This window comes from Bos grunniens, chromosome 11, assembly GCF_055505025.1.
Source record: "Bos grunniens cultivar Pamir isolate PY7600 chromosome 11, Bosgru_T2T1.0, whole genome shotgun sequence".
Lineage (NCBI taxonomy): Eukaryota > Metazoa > Chordata > Mammalia > Artiodactyla > Bovidae > Bos > Bos grunniens.
Window position 1 is genome coordinate 45,431,135 of NC_141175.1, and position 15,834 is coordinate 45,446,968.

Below are 15,834 nucleotides of genomic sequence, written 5' to 3' on the forward strand. Positions count from 1 at the left end.
TAACCATAAGTTTGTTTTCTATGTCTGTGAGTCTATTTCTTCTTTGTAAATGAGTTCATTTCTATCTCTTTTTTCTTTGGATTCTACCTATAAGTGACATCGTGTGGTATATGGTATTGTCTTTGTGTATATAACTTACTTCACTTAGTATGATAATTTCTAGATCTGTCCATGTTGCTGCATGGATTGATGGCATTTTTCATTCTTTTTATGGCTGAATAATATTCCACTGTGTGTATTTACCACATCTTTTTACCCATAATCTGTCAGTGGACATTTCCATGTCTTGGCTATTGTAAATAGTACTGCTATGAATATTGGGTTGCATACATCTCTTCTAATTAGAGTTTTCTCCAGATATATGCCCAGGAGTGGGATCACTGTATCATATGATAACTCTATTTTTAGTTTTTTAAGGAATTTCCATTCTGTTTTCCATAGTGGCTGCACCAATTTACATTCTCACCAGTGGTGTCAGAAGGAACCTTTTTCTCCATATCCTCTCCAGCATTTATTATTTGTATACTTTTTGAAGATGGACATTCTGATCAGTGTGAGGTGATACCTCATTGTGGTTATGGATAGTAGTTCTCTAATAATTAGCAGTATCAAGCATCTTTTCATGTGCCTTTTGGCTGTCTGTGTGTCTTCTTTGGAGAACTGTCGAGATCTGCCCATTTTTTGATTTGGTGTTTTTTTTTTTTTTTGACCTATATAAACTGTTTGTATATTTTGGAAATTAATTCCCTGTAGGTCACATATTTTCAAATATTTTCTCCTAGTCTTTTCATTTTGTTTGTGGTTTCCTTTGCTGTGCAAAAGCTTTTAAGTATAATTAGGTCCCATTTGTTTATTATTATTTTTATTTCCATAACTCTAAGAGTCAGCTCCACAAAAATATTGCTGCAATTTATATCCAAGAGCATTCTGCCTGTGTTTTCCTCTAGGAGTTTTATAGTCTCTGATCTTACATTTAGTTCTTTAATCAATTTTGAGTTTATTTTTGTAGATGGTGTTAGAGTGTTCTGATTTCATTCTTTCACATGTAGCTTGTTTTCCCAGTACTACTTGTTGAAGAGGCTGTCTTTTCTCCATTGTATATTCTTGTATTCTTTATTATAGATTAATTGACCACAAGTGTGTATGTTTATTTGGGGGCATTAATTGTATTTTAAATTTTTATTAGAATTTTTGTTTATTGTTTATACCCCATAGTTTAGTATAATTTGTATAGCTGAAAAAGAAAATAATCCTTAAATGCAGCTTGACAGTCTTTTCAAGAGATTTTTAACTCTTAGATTTTCAATTTGTTACATAGACAGTTCTGGACTATCATTTTAGAGTCTTAATTAATATGGTTACCAGATTATTTCATTCACTATTCTCAAGACTGGAAAAATTTATTTTGGTTGTTCTGGTATTTAAACATGAACTTAACTATAAATTGCTGCAATAGGAAAGTTCAGAAAGTAAATCATGTGCCTACATTTATTTTTTAAATGCATTTATTAGGTAGTTACTTTGTGCCAGGTTACTGTTCTGAGCACTTTATTTTTATTATTATTATTTTGGAATTTTTTATTGGAGTATACTTGCTTTACCCTACTGTTGAATCTATTATGTATTGTGAAATCTTCTGGCATTCTTAAACAAGAATGATTCTGGACTTAGAAAAAAAATAATCACAAACCTTTAAAACTTGTAGATATGGTGAAAACAGTGAAGAAGAACCCCTAAGAGAACAGCTAATACACTGTATATAGAAAATTTATTGTACTAGCTAAGATGTTGTCAGTTAAATGTGGCAAAATGTCCAAATCAAACTAATTTAAACAATAAAAGAAGTGTATTGGCTTGAGGAACTTAAAACAGTGCAAAAACAATAGACTTCAGTTTTGGTGTGGTCATTGTTTTCTTGATTAGTTTCACTGTTTTATTTCATTTCTACCTTCTCTTTTTTGACTTCACTTTTAAAGTAACTAACCTAATTATAGCAAAATGTCTATATATATCAGTTTCAAGTCTTCCACATTTGTATACTATACCTCCTAGAAAAGATTTTTTTCTTCTTTAGTCATCAAATGAAAGTCCTTAGTTTTAATCCATTGGGTTAATTTAGGTCACATATCAAATCACTGTGGTAAAAAAATGCTATGCACTGATTGGTTTGGGTCTGGATTTTCTTCTTATTTCTAATCCTGTGGCAAGGAGGTTTGGGAGCATATTGGGTGGCTATGCAGGACTGAACCTGAACCTGGAAGGTGGACTCAGTTTTGCATAGCTGGCCTATGGGTGAGGTGCAGATTAGTTGCTAAGGGAGAGAAAGACTATGTTTAATTTTTTTTTAATGAGAAAATTCTTTGAGAAAGAAAATCACCAAGAGAGAAGAGATAAGGAAGAAGATAGGCAGAAATGAAGATGGGAGAGGTAGCATATTAAAGATTAAGACAGCAGTAAGGATTAAAAGCCGCAATGGAATAGTATAGCAGGGAGCAGGTTTGTGACAATAGAGAAATTACTAAAAAAAAAAAAAAGAGAGAGAGAAATTACTGATGAGCAGGGAAGATATACAGTCTCCATAGACTTGAAGGCTCAGAATCTCTGTCTAATACTGTATGGAATATTCACTTAGAGTACATTTAGTCCCAAATACACAGGAACAGTATGAAAAGGCAAAAAATAGGACACTGAAAGATGAACTCCCCAGGTCGGTAGGTGCCCAATATGCTACTGGAGATCAGTGGAGAAATAACTCCAGAAAGAATGAAGGGATGGAGTCAAAGCAAAAACAACACACAGTTGTGAATGGGACTGGTGATAGAAGCAGGGTTCGATGCTGTAAAGAGCAATATTGCATAGGAACCAGGAATGTTAGGTCCATGAATCAAGGCAAATTGGAAGTTGTCAAACAGGAGTTGACAAGAGTGAACATCGACATTCTAGGAATCAGTGAACTAAGATGGACTGGAACGGGTTAATTTAACTCAGATGACCATTATATCTACTACTGCAGGCAGGATACCCTCAGAAGAAATGGAGTAGCCATCATGGTCAACAACAGAGTCCGAAATGAAGTACTTGGATGCAATCTCAAAAACGACAGAATGATCTCTTGTTTGTTTCCAAGGCAAACCATTCAGTATCACAGTAATCCAAGTCTATGCCCTGACCAGTAACGCTGAAGAAGCTGAAGTTGAACAGTTCTGTGAAGGCCTACAAGACCTTTTAGAACTAACGCCCAAAAACGATGTCCTTTTCATTATAGGGGACTGGAATACAAAAGTAGGAAGTCAAGAAACACCTGGAGTAACAGGCAAATTTGGCCTTGGAGTACAGAATGAAGCAGGGCAAAGGCTAATAGAGTTCTGCCAAGAGAACACACTGGTCATAGCAAACACCCTCTTCCAACAACACAAGAGAAGACTACACATGGACATCGCCAGATGGTCGACACTGAAATCAGACTGATTATGTTCTTTGCAGCCAAAGATGGAGAAGCTCTATACAGTCAGCCAAAACAAGACTGGGAGCTGACTGTGGCTTGGATAATGAACTCCTTATTGCCAAATTCAGACTGAAATTGAAGAAAGTGGAGAAAACCACTAGACCATTTGGGTATGACCTAAATCAAATCCCTTATGACTATACCGGAGAAGGCAATGTCACCGCACTCCAGTACTCTTGCCTGGAAAATCCCATGGATGGAGGAGCCTGGTAGGCTGCAGTCCATGGAGTCGCTGAGGGTTGGACACAACTGAGCGACTTCACTTTCACTTTTCACTTTCATGCATTGGAGAAGGAAATGGCAACCCACTCCAGTGTTCTTGCCTTGAGAATCCCAGGGATGCGGGAGCCTGGTGGGCTGCTGTCTGTGGGGTCACACAGAGTTTGACACGACTGAAGTGACTTAGCAGTAGCAGTATGACTATACAGTGGAAGTGAGAAATAGATTTAAGGGACTAGATCTGATAGACAAAATGCCTGATGAACTGTGGACGGAGGTTCGTGACATTGTACAAAGACAGGAATCAAGACCATCCCCAAGAAAAAGAAATGCGAAAAAGCAAAATGGCTGGCTGGGGAGGCCTTACATATAGCTGTGAAAAGAAAGGAAGTGAAAAGCAAAGGAGAAAAGGAAAGATACATCCATTTGAATGCATTTGCTAGAGAATAGCAAATAGAGATAAGAAAGCCTTCCTCAGTGATCAGTGCAAAGAAATAGAGGAAAACAATAGAATGGGAAAGACTAGAGATCTCTTCAAGAAAAATAGAGATACCAACAGAGCATTTCATGCAAATATGGGCATAATAAAGGACAGAAATGGTAGGGACTTAACAGAAGCAGAAGATATTAAGAAGAGGTGGCAAGAATACACAGAAGAACTGTACAAAAAAGATCTTCATGACCCAGATAATCACGATGATATGATCACTGACCTAGAGCCAGACATCCTGGAATGTGAAGTCAAGTGGGCCTTAGAAAGCATCACTACGAACAAAGCTAGTGGAGGTGATGGAATTCCAGTTGAGCTATTTCAGATCCTGAAAGACGATGCTGTGAAAGTGCTGCACTCAATATGCCAGCAAATTTGGAAAACTCAGCGCTGGCCACAGGACTGGAAAAGGTCAGTTTTCAATCCAGTCCTAAAGAAAGGCAATGCTCAAACTACTGCACAGTTGCACTCATCTCACACGCTAGTGAAGTAATGCTTAAAATACTCCAAGCCAGGCTTCAGCAATACGCGAACCGTGAACTTCCAGATGTTCAAGCTGGTTTTAGAAAAGTCAAAGGAACCAGAGATCAAATTGCCAACATCCTTTGGATCATGGAAAAAGAAAGAGAGTTCCAGAAAAACATCTGTTTCTGCTTATTGACTATGCCAAAGCCTTTGACTGTGTGGATCACAATAAACTGGAAAATTCTGAAATAGATGGGAATACCAGACCACCTGACCTGCCTCTTGAGAAACCTGTATGCAGGTCAGGAAGCAACAGTTAGAACTGGACATGGAACAACAGACTGATTCCAAATAGGAAAAGGAGTACATCAAGGTTGTATATTGTCACCTTGCTTATTTAACTTCTGTGCAGAGTACATCATGAGAAATGCTGGGCTGGAAGAAGCACAAGCTGAAATGAAGATTGCCGGGAGAAATATCAATAACCTCAGATATGCAGATGACACTACCCTTATGGCAGAAAGTGAAGAAGAACTAAGAGCCTCTTGAAGAAAGTGAAAGAGAAGAGTGAAAAAGTTGGCTTAAAGCTCAACATTCAGAAAACTAAGATCATGGCATCTGGTCCCATCACTTCAGGCAAATAGATGGGGAAACAGTGGAAAGAGTGGCTGACTTTATTTTTGGGGGCTCCAAAATCACTGCAGATGGTGATTGCAGCCATGAAATTAAAAGACGCTTACTCCTTGGCAGGAAGTTATGACTAACCTAGATAGCATATTAAAAAGCAGAGGTTTTTGCCAACAAAAGTCTGTCTAGTCAAGGCTATGGTTTTTCCACTGGTCAGGTATGGATGTGAGAGTTGGACTATAAAGAAAGCTGAGCGCAGAAGAATTTATGTTTTTGAGCTGTGATGTTGGAGAAGACTCTTGAGGGTCCCTTGGACTGCAAGGAGATCCAACCAATTCACCCTAAAGGAGATCAGTCCTGGGTGTTCACTGGAAGGACTGATGTTGAAGCTGAAACTCCAATACTTTGGTCACCTGTTGCGAAGAGCTGACTCATTTGAAAAGACCCTGATGCTGGGAAAGATTGAGGGCAGGAGGAGAAGGGGACAACAGAGGATGAGACGGTTGGATGGCATCACCTACTCGATGGACATGGGTTTGGGTAGACTCCAGGAGTTGGTGATGGACAGGGAGGCCTGGTGTGCTGCGGTTCATGGGATTGCCAAGAGTTGGACACGACTATCTGACTGAACTGAACTGAACTGAAAACAGAGTGTTTTAAACAAGGGGATTTATTAGTTCATATAACTAAAAAAAATCCATAGGTAGGTCAACCTTTAGGTGTTTAATAGAGAAGTTGATGATATTATCAAGCCTTAGTTTTGTTCTCCTGTGTTTTTCTCAGTCTGTCTTCTGTGTATCTTCTTTAGCTTTAAGCTCAGGTGTTTCGTTTGCTGATTGGCCCACCTTAGACCCTTATCCTATCTTTGGAGACTTAAATTTGGAGTCTGCTTCCCTAGAACCATGTAGATCCTGAAAAATAAATAATTTTGAGAAAGGAACAGCAAGTTATTAGAGTTCAACTTTGAATGTTAAAGTAGGAATATAGCTCCTTATTTCTTAGTAGTCCATGAAGACATTGATTTACGTAAATTTACACTTGATTCTTCTGCTTTTCAGTATTTATTAAATACCTCCTCCGTGCATGGTACTTATTGTTCTAGGCAGTAAGATACAGTATCTCATGGAGCTAACACTGTAGTGGAAAGAGACCTAGAACTGAAAAATTAAAAGCGATAACTGATATTTTTTAAAAATTGATTAATGGGATAGGATTGCTGATAGGAGTTAGAGGAGGCTTCTTTGAGGAAGTGACATTTGTGCAAGAACCTTAGTGATGAAAAGAAAACGTGTATGTAAACATCAAGGTGAAGAGCATTCCCAGCAGAGGAAACAATAAAGGTACTGAGATGGAAACAGTGAAATTTTAAAGAATAGGAAGAGAACCAAAATGTCTCAAGAACACTGAATGTGTGAGAAAAGATGTGAGATGAGGAGAAATGGATATAAAAGTAGATATGGTAAGGAATACAGATTGTGTTTTCTTTTTAAGTAAACACATCAATGAATATGATCCTCTGATAGGCAAGTTATGTTCAATGTAACCTATTTAAGAAGTGAGAGAAATATGCACTGTATTTTAGGGAGATCACCATTTACAAAATTAATTTGTAAGTATAGCCCTATGTCTAAACTTTAAAGGGAACCCATCTCTTCAGTAGTTCTTTTTTTACCAGTCACCTTTATTGTGTAACTGGAGATAGAAATTCTGATATATACATGACCTTGACTCATTTGTAAAATGCTCAAACATGCACAATCACTTCACTTTTGAAACCTTGGTACAAAATATTTTATATCAATTAAAAATGTATCCTGTTTTCTTCTAGGCAACCTTAAATATCATTCATAGTGTTGTTCTCTCAGTTCTTGACAAAAACCAAAGGACTAGAGAATTGGAAGAGATTTCACAACAGAAAAATGCTGCAAAAGATAATTCACTAGACACAGAAGTGGCTTATTTAATCCATGAAGGCATGTTTATAAGTGATGCATTCAGTGAGAGTGAATTAACACCTATAGCCATAGATACTACCTCTCAGAGAAATGCATCTCCAAATAGTGAGCCCTGCAGCAGTGATTCTGTATCCGAACCAGAATGTACTACTGATTCTTCATCCAGCAAAGAGCAGATATCATCATCTGTTACTCCAGGAGCTGTGGATATTATGTGAGTATGGTGACTGTTGCCAGATTAACAAGACCTTGAGTCATCTTATTAATGGTTTAAATAAGACTGATTATTCAGTTTATTGAAAAACCATATATAGTTCGGGCTTTTGGAATTTAACAAAAATAAATTTTATGAAACATATATTTTTGAAAATTTATGGATGGTAAGGAGGTGAGTTTTGGAAATAATTGAGAATTATAGAATTTTAAGTCTGAGAAGAAACCATTTAATTAAATACCTTTAATTTGGAGAGTTTAGATGGCTTATTTAAAGTCATTAGTGGCAGAACCTGTCCTGGAACTCAGGTCAGTATTTCCTTGGTTATGTTTCTTTCTTTTACTGTATCACTTTTGTATATAGTAAAGATGTATTTGGTTTACAATTTTCAGTTGTTCAAAGGCATGAGTTTCCAAGTGGGTCACACTGTCTTTTTAAATATTACTTTTTAAAACTTATTTTGAAATAATTTCAGATTTACAGAAAAGTTGCCAGAATTATTAAAAAAAACCTCTACCCTTCACCTTGCTTCCCCAGTTAAGTCTATATCACATTGCCCTCTTTCTCCCTTTCTCGCTTTCTTTCTGTCTCTCCTTTCTTTGTCTCTCATGTTAAAATTTTTGCTCAGTCATTTGACAGTAGATTTCAGACTTGATGTCCCAAATACTTTAGCATATATTTCCTAAATACAATAACACTTTCTAATAACTGCAGTATACTAGTGAAAATCAAGAGAACACTGATCAATTATTACCATCTAATCCATACACTCCATTAAGTGTTTTGAATAGAAAGAACAAAAGCAAAATAAAGCCAATAAAATCTTTCTGGTCCTAGAACATCATTTATATTTTGTAATTATTAAGAGTAATAGCAACTCAGTATTTTTGTTCATTTTGATAAAAGTCAGATTATGGCCTAGGATCTTATTAGGTTGCAGTTATAGTGTAGAGTCAACTATAACACCTCCCCTCCCCACTATCAATCAAGCAAACCCTGAACTACCTATAAATAAAAATATTTTTTTCTCTGTTTAGGCTTATATTTTCACATATATTGATTAGGGTTCAGTCTAAAACTGCTGTTAAAAGAGATGTTAAAACATACATAGTTTAAGCAATATATTAATAGAATTACCACTCAAGTGAAGAGACAGAACATTACCAGGTCTTTTTTTTTTTTTCCTAATTTTATTTTATTTTTAAACTTTACATAATTGTATTAGTTTTGCCAAATATCAAAATGAATCCACCACAGGTATACATGTGTTCCCCATCCTGAACCCTCCTCCCTCCTCCCTCCCCATACCATCCCTCTGGGTCGTCCCAGTGCACTAGCCCCAAGCATCCAGTATCGTGCATCGAACCTGGACTGGCAACTCGTTTCTTACATGATATTTTACATGTTTCAATGCCATTCTCCCAAATCTTCCCACCCTCTCCCTCTCCCACAGAGTCCATAAGACTGTTCTATACATCAGTGTCTCTTTTGCTGTCTCGTACACCGGGTTATTGTTACCATCTTTCTAAATTCCATATATATGCGTTAGTATACTGTATTTATGTTTTTCCTTCTGGCTTACTTCACTCTGTATAATAGGCTCCAGTTTCATCCACCTCATTAGAACTGATTCAAATGTATTCTTTTTAATGGCTGAGTAATACTCCATTGTGTATATGTACCAGGTCTTTTGAAGCACCGTATTGCCACTGTGCTTTCACTTTTTCCCAAAGGAAACCATTAAAACTATTGATTTTTCCAGGTTTTAAATTTTTATATAAATGGAACCATTGAATTATGGTCTTTAGTCTCTAATTTCTTTCATTTCCCATTATATTTGTGATATTTTTCTAAGTTGCTTTTTCTAAGTATTTGTATATAGATGTTCCACTTTCTGACTGCACAACAGTGTGTGTATCATTCTGCTGTTGATGAAGTTTGGATTATTTTCAGTTTGTTGTGACTATTCTTGTAGATGTCTTTGGTGTACATGTTATAAGTATTTCTGTTGAATATATACCTAAAAATAAGTATGTGAATAGTCAATTTAACTAAAGCCAAATAATTTCCCAAAGTGATTGTATGCCTTTACAGTCCTATCAGCTGTGTAGAAGCATTCCTGTCTCTCCACATCTTCATTCATCTTGGTGTTGTCAGTCTTTTCACATGTTAGTAAAACATTTTGGTAGGTCACAGGTGTAATAGTTTAAATTTCTATTTCCCTGATGATTGGTAAGAGGACACTTTTCATATATTTACTGGCTATTTGAATATCCTCTTGTGGAGTACTTATAAATCCTTTGCCCACTTCTCTCTTGGTTTGCCTTTTATTTCTTACTGATTATGGGAGTTCTTTATGTAGCCTCAACACAGCCCTTTGTCAGTTGGTCCATGATGCAAATGCCTTCTCCCACTCTGTGGGCTGGCTTTTCACTTATTGGGGTCTTTTGTGAACAAGAGTTCTTAACTTTAATATAATCTTATGATTCATTCTTTCCTTTAATGGTTTATGTTTTTTTGTGTGTCCTATTGAAGAAAATCTTTCACTACCCTAAGACTTTGATGATAGTCTCTTGCTTTTTTCTGGAAGATTTGTTGATGTCCCTTGCACATTTAGATCCACAACGTATCTGAAATTGATTTTTGTGTGTTGTGTGAGGTTATTTTCTTTTTTCCCATGTAGATATCTTTTTGACCTCACACCATTTATTGAAAAGACTGTCTTACCCATTGCTATATAGTACCACTCTTGCCTTAAATTAAATATTCATATATAAATGAGTCTGTTTCTAGACTCTGTTTTGTTCAGTTGTCTGTCTTAGCACCAGTACCATTAAGTAAGATTATATTAGTTATATCTTTTTAATTAGCCTTTATATCTGATAATTTCTCCTACCTTTTATTGTTCTCCCAAGATGCCTTAGATGTTACAAATTTGTATATATTTTAGCTTTGTTAGCTCTCTTGTTACTGTCACATAAACTTTTCATATTTTTCCTTTCTATTTAAGAGCACAATTCAGAATTTGCAATCCCACATTCTAGTGGCTAGAATATTTTCACATGTCTATATATTGCTGTAAGAGAGGCTTGAGAAATAGTGTATAGCTTGTTGGCTATTTGATAGCTAAAACTGTTACTGTGGCAGAAGAGAGAAGAGATATTAAAAGATAGCTGGAAAATGTGCCCATACTATTTGGGATTCCTTTAAATAAAATGCAGTCTCAGATTTTAACCCACCCCTCCCACCTCCATTGTGGCTCACTATGCACTTTAGAGCTTCTCTGGCTTTCCACAATGACGTGCTCCCATAGCATGATTACAGAGCATATATAAATTGTTCCTTCTATGTTTCATAGGTATATAAATGTCTGGAAGCTACCCATTTTCCATTGCCAAAGGGGCAATGGATTGATTGAATATATTTATACATTTAACCCTAACTAGTTCTTCCCTGTGTCAAGTGTTTTCTCAGTATGTAATTGTGTCACAGATACAGGACATGCAGAAATGATGTCTGATTTTTGTATCTTTTTTAGTGATAGATTTTCCTTGTTTTCTTACATTATCAAAATAACCTACAACTTTGTAAGTTTATTGCAATGTAAATATGGGCACAAAAGAGGAAATAATTTCCCAGGCAGGAAATGGGAAAGAAAAAATAATGGATGGGATTAGAAACTATTGTAGATTTTAAAAACTTTTTAGTTTTAAATTGTGGTTAAAAAAACACATGCAGTTTATCATCCTAGCCATTTCTAAGTGCACAGTTCAGCAGTGGTAAATATATTCACATAGTTGTACAACCACTCTCGAGATCTTTTTCTTCTTGCAAATCTGAAACCCTGTGCACATTAAACAGTAACTCCCCATATCCTCCCCTACCAGTCCCCTGGCAACTACCCTTTTACTTTGTATCTCTATGAGTTCAGTGACTCTAAGTACTTCATATAAGTGGAATCATACACTGTTTGTCCTTTTGAGACGGTCTTATTTTGTTTAGCATAATGTCTTTAGGGGTGTCCCAGGTGGCGCTAGTGGTAAAGATCCCACCTGATAATGCAGGAGACTCGGGTTCAATCCCTGGGTAGGAACTATCCCCTGGAGGAGGAAATGGCAGTCCACTCTAGTATTCTTGCCTGGAGAATCCAGGGACAGAGGAGCCTGGTGGGCTATAGTCCATTGGTTCCCAAGAGTCAGACAGGACTGAGCGACTAAGCACAGAGATGTCTTTAAGTTTCATCTATATTGTAACATGTCAGAATTTCCTTCTTTTTTTGAAACTGAATGCTATTCCATTGTAGGTATATACCACATTTTACCCATTTATCTGTCAGTGGACTCTTGGATTGCTTCCATCGCTTGCTCTTCTAAATAGTGCTACTGTGAACATGAGTGTGCAAATACCTCTTTGAGATCCTGCTTTCAACTGTTTTGTATATGTAACCAGACACTGGTTCGTGTCTGTGAGCAGCTTTTTGTTTTTCCTGTCAACAGTAAAGAGATCCAATTAGACTTAAAAATTTAAAAGTCTTTTTTAAAAGCAAAATTACAAATAATCAAATAATTTATGAAGCTCAAACTTCCCAGCTTTATGGGAAGTGGTACTGAAATAGCACTTTGGCTGTTTATAGAAGTAAATGTTGGAATAGAGGAAGCTTAGCAGGTTAGAAATAGAATTAGACTAATTCTGGGTTCTAGTCTCATGCTTTTAACCTTGTGACCTTGGGTAGATCACCTAAACTTTCAAGATTCAGTATCCTCATCTGTTAAGTAGGAGTTTATCTGTCTGCCTCAGAGTGTGAGAACCAAGTTAAGATACTGTATCTGAAAGTGTTTTAAAAATATTAATCCCTCTATTATTTTAAACACTAGTAAATAAACTTAATGACATAACTTTAAAGGATAGCAGGTAATAACTTTCTTCAATACCTTAACCCAGTGGTTTGCCTCAAATTAATAGACATTACATCCTCTTTGAAATGTCTTTGAAAGTTGTTGTTCTTTGTTCACCAAGTAGTGTCTGGCTCTTTTACAACCCCATGGACAGTAGCCTGTCAGGTTTCTCTGTCCATGGTATTTCCCAGGTGAGAATACTGGAGTGGGTTGACATTTCCTTCTCCAGGGGATCTTCCCAATCCAGGGAACAAACCCACGTCTCCTGCATTGACAGACAGATTCTTTACTACTAAGCCACCATGTAGAAAAATTATGCTAAGGCACTTCACTTTAACACTAAGCTGAATTTTTGGCACAAAATCAGTGGTCTTTATATACTCTCTTGGGTGGGGGGCAATGCATAAAAAGACAAAAAGTCTTTACATTTCTTCCTCAAAATTGGAGTAAATGCATTACATATTATAAATACTCCTATTTAATTGTAAGTTCCTTAAGAAAACATATTCCCTCCAGTGTCTAGTGCTTAAATACAATAAATGCTTAAGAAATATTAGTTCAGTTGATCTAACTGTTAATAGTCATTCATAATTATAAGCAAAAAGCGGGCCCGTTTGTTCCTTCCTTCCATTTCTTTCCTCTTCCTTCCACTATGTCATCCTGGGCAACCTGTGCACAACCTGCCATAGCTATGACCTTGAAACTAATATTTTGTTTTGTTTGTTTTTTGCTATAGTTTTTTCAGAATTTCCAGTCAGAGTCTGAATTAAGTATTAAAAATACTATAGCAGAGAGAGATTATTCAAGATTAGGGAAAAATTTATTTGTACTATCTGAACTTGCTTATATGATGCCCTGCCACAAAATTAAAACTGTATGATACATCAAAACAGATTTTTCCCTTAAATGTAAATTTTATAGCTTTTTGTTTTTTATTGGTATGTCATCTGTGGAGATCAGTGTGTTCATAACTTTTCTTGACTTAATCTTTTTTGTCATTTTTAGGGTCAATGAAGATGTGAAATTAAGTGACTTAGAGCTAGGAAAGCTGGCAAATAATATCCAGGAGTTATTATATAGTGCCTCAGATATATGCCATGATCGAGCCGTCAAATTTCTCATGTCAAGAGCAAAGGTTATTTGTTAAAGTTTAGATATTTTTTACATAGTAAAATTACTTTGAAAATCTAGAATATATCCTTGCTTGTATCCCTATATTCTGCATAATGCATATTTTTAACACTTAATAAGGTACTGGTGTGATCTGTTAGGGAGGTGCTGAAATGCAAAATAATCCAAATAAAAGAAATAGTAAACCTTGAGCTTGAATTTCAAATAAATGATTAAAAGACTTAATAAATATTTGAAATTAATATGCAGTTTTTATACATATATATGTGTATTACTAACCAAATAATTTATTAAGAAAATTAGTTGTTCTCCAGTATTATGAAAATTGTGTAGTATGACCTGAATTTATTTGAGTTACTTTATCTTAAAGGGATCAGAATAAAATTTAGACATCTTAAACTTTCAATGCTTGATTTCTGGGACTAATGTATTGGGAAATTTCATTATAAATTATCTTAAAATAATTTTTAGGAATTAGTATAAGCATTATAAAATAATTAATGTTGTTTAAGTTAGTTTTATAGCTATTCCATATTTTGTATTATACTAACTCATGAATATTATGTTATCTTTAAAATTTAGGATGGTTTTCTTGAGAAGCTAAATTCTACGGAATTCATATCACTTTCCAGATTAATGGAAACATTCATTTTAGAAACTGAACAGATATGTGGAAGAAAAAGCATGTCATTACTTGGAGCACTTCAGAGCCAAGCAAATAAATTTGTAAATAGGTTTCATGAAGAGAGAAAAACCAAACTCAGGTATTATTACCATGTCCATTCTGTTCATTTTTTTCCTCCTTTTCTTTATAAAACACAGTTATATTTAAAAGAGGAAACTTCATTGATTGGCCAATTAAAAGCCCTGACAGTTGTTTTTCTTTTTAATTATAGACATTGTGTAATTAAAATCACCATTTCTTGGCTTTTGAAAATGGAGTTAGGATGTTTATTTCCATGAAAGTACTTATCCTGATAGACTGACTTTTGCTTTCCCACTCAAAGTGAAGTTAATTATGTTTTACCATTCTTCTTGACTAGGCTAAGAGATATAAAAAGGAAAATATTTCCTGAAATTATTTGTACTATTTATGAATGACCTCAGTTTATTAAGCTGTTCAGCACTTTTTTTTTTATTTTATTTTACAATATTGTATTGGTTTTGCCATACATCAACATGAATCCACCACGGGTGTACACATGTTCCCCATCCTGAACCCCACTCCCACCTCTCTCCCCATACCATCCCTCTGGGTCATCCCAGTGCACCAGCCCCAAGCTTCCTGTATCCTGCATTGAGCCTGGACTGGCGATTCGTTTCTTATATGATATTATACACGTTTCCATGCCATTCTCCCAAATCATCCCCCCGCCCCTCTCCCACAGAGTCCAAAAGACTGTTCTATACATCTGTGTCTCTTTTGCTGTCTCGCATACAGGGTTGTCGTTACCATCTTTCTAAATTCCATATATATGCATTAGTATACTGTATTTGGTGTTTTTTCTGGCTTACTTCACTCAGTATAATAGGCTCCAGTTTCATCCATCTCATTAGAACTGATCCAAATGTATTCTTTTTAATGGCTGAGTAATACTCCATTGTGTATATGTACCACAGCTTTCTTATCCATTCATCTGCTGATGGACATCTAGGTTGCTTCCATGTCCTGGCTATTATAAACAGAGCTGCGATGAACATTGGGGTACACGTGTCTCTTTCAATCAGTTCAATGTTCAGCATTTTTAAAAGTCTCACGTACTAGCAACAGCTAATGACCGTTACTGTTTAGAAAGTCAAATGCCTTGTACTGCATGGGCTTTACTTGAATTTAACTAAGATAGACGTAGTTTTAAATATGTAAGTCTTAAGTACTCACTTGACTTTTCCTTTTCTTTTCACCCTAGGAGATAGGGTTGAAATATTATTAAAGTTTATCTTTATTTTTACTTTTGAATAGCCTTCTCTTAGACAATGAACGCTGGAAGCAAGCTGATGTTCCTGCAGAATTTCAGGATCTTGTTGATTCTATATCACATGGAAAGATTGCTTTACCTGAAAAAAAATCAGGGGGTATGTGTACTCTTTCACACATTCTGTTTCAATTTTATATTGTTTGTTCATTTTGTAAGAGTGCTTAATATTTTTTTAATTGATAGTGCCTCTTGGAAACCTTAGAACTCATATCCCAGCTTAGTTAGTAAGTAGTTGATTTGAAAAGTATGTGGCAATTTATAATAATTTTAAATATTTATTGAATATTAACCATATTCCAAACATTGGACCAAGTGCTTTACATGCATTTACTCTCCCAACAACCTATGATAAAGATA

At 35.6% G+C, this 15,834-nt stretch overlaps 1 protein-coding gene across 6 annotated transcripts in view; it reads left to right on the plus strand.

Annotated features, from left to right (window-relative positions):
* VPS54 (VPS54 subunit of GARP complex) overlaps nucleotides 1-15,834 on the plus strand; it is a 102,643-nt gene that overhangs the window by 60,132 nt on the left and 26,677 nt on the right. For 5 of the 6 annotated variants that reach the window (XR_015136723.1, XM_086326349.1, XM_086326350.1 and 2 more), the window contains 4 exons: nucleotides 7,135-7,475; nucleotides 13,376-13,505; nucleotides 14,084-14,265; nucleotides 15,462-15,574. Coding sequence is in view for 4 of the 6 variants with exons in the window: in XM_086326349.1 (XP_086182475.1) it covers nucleotides 7,135-7,475; nucleotides 13,376-13,505; nucleotides 14,084-14,265; nucleotides 15,462-15,574 (766 nt within the window). In the remaining 2 variants the exon portion in view is untranslated. The remainder of the gene's footprint in view (nucleotides 1-7,134; nucleotides 7,476-13,375; nucleotides 13,506-14,083; nucleotides 14,266-15,461; nucleotides 15,575-15,834) is intronic. The other variant, XR_015136724.1, reaches the window with a different exon arrangement.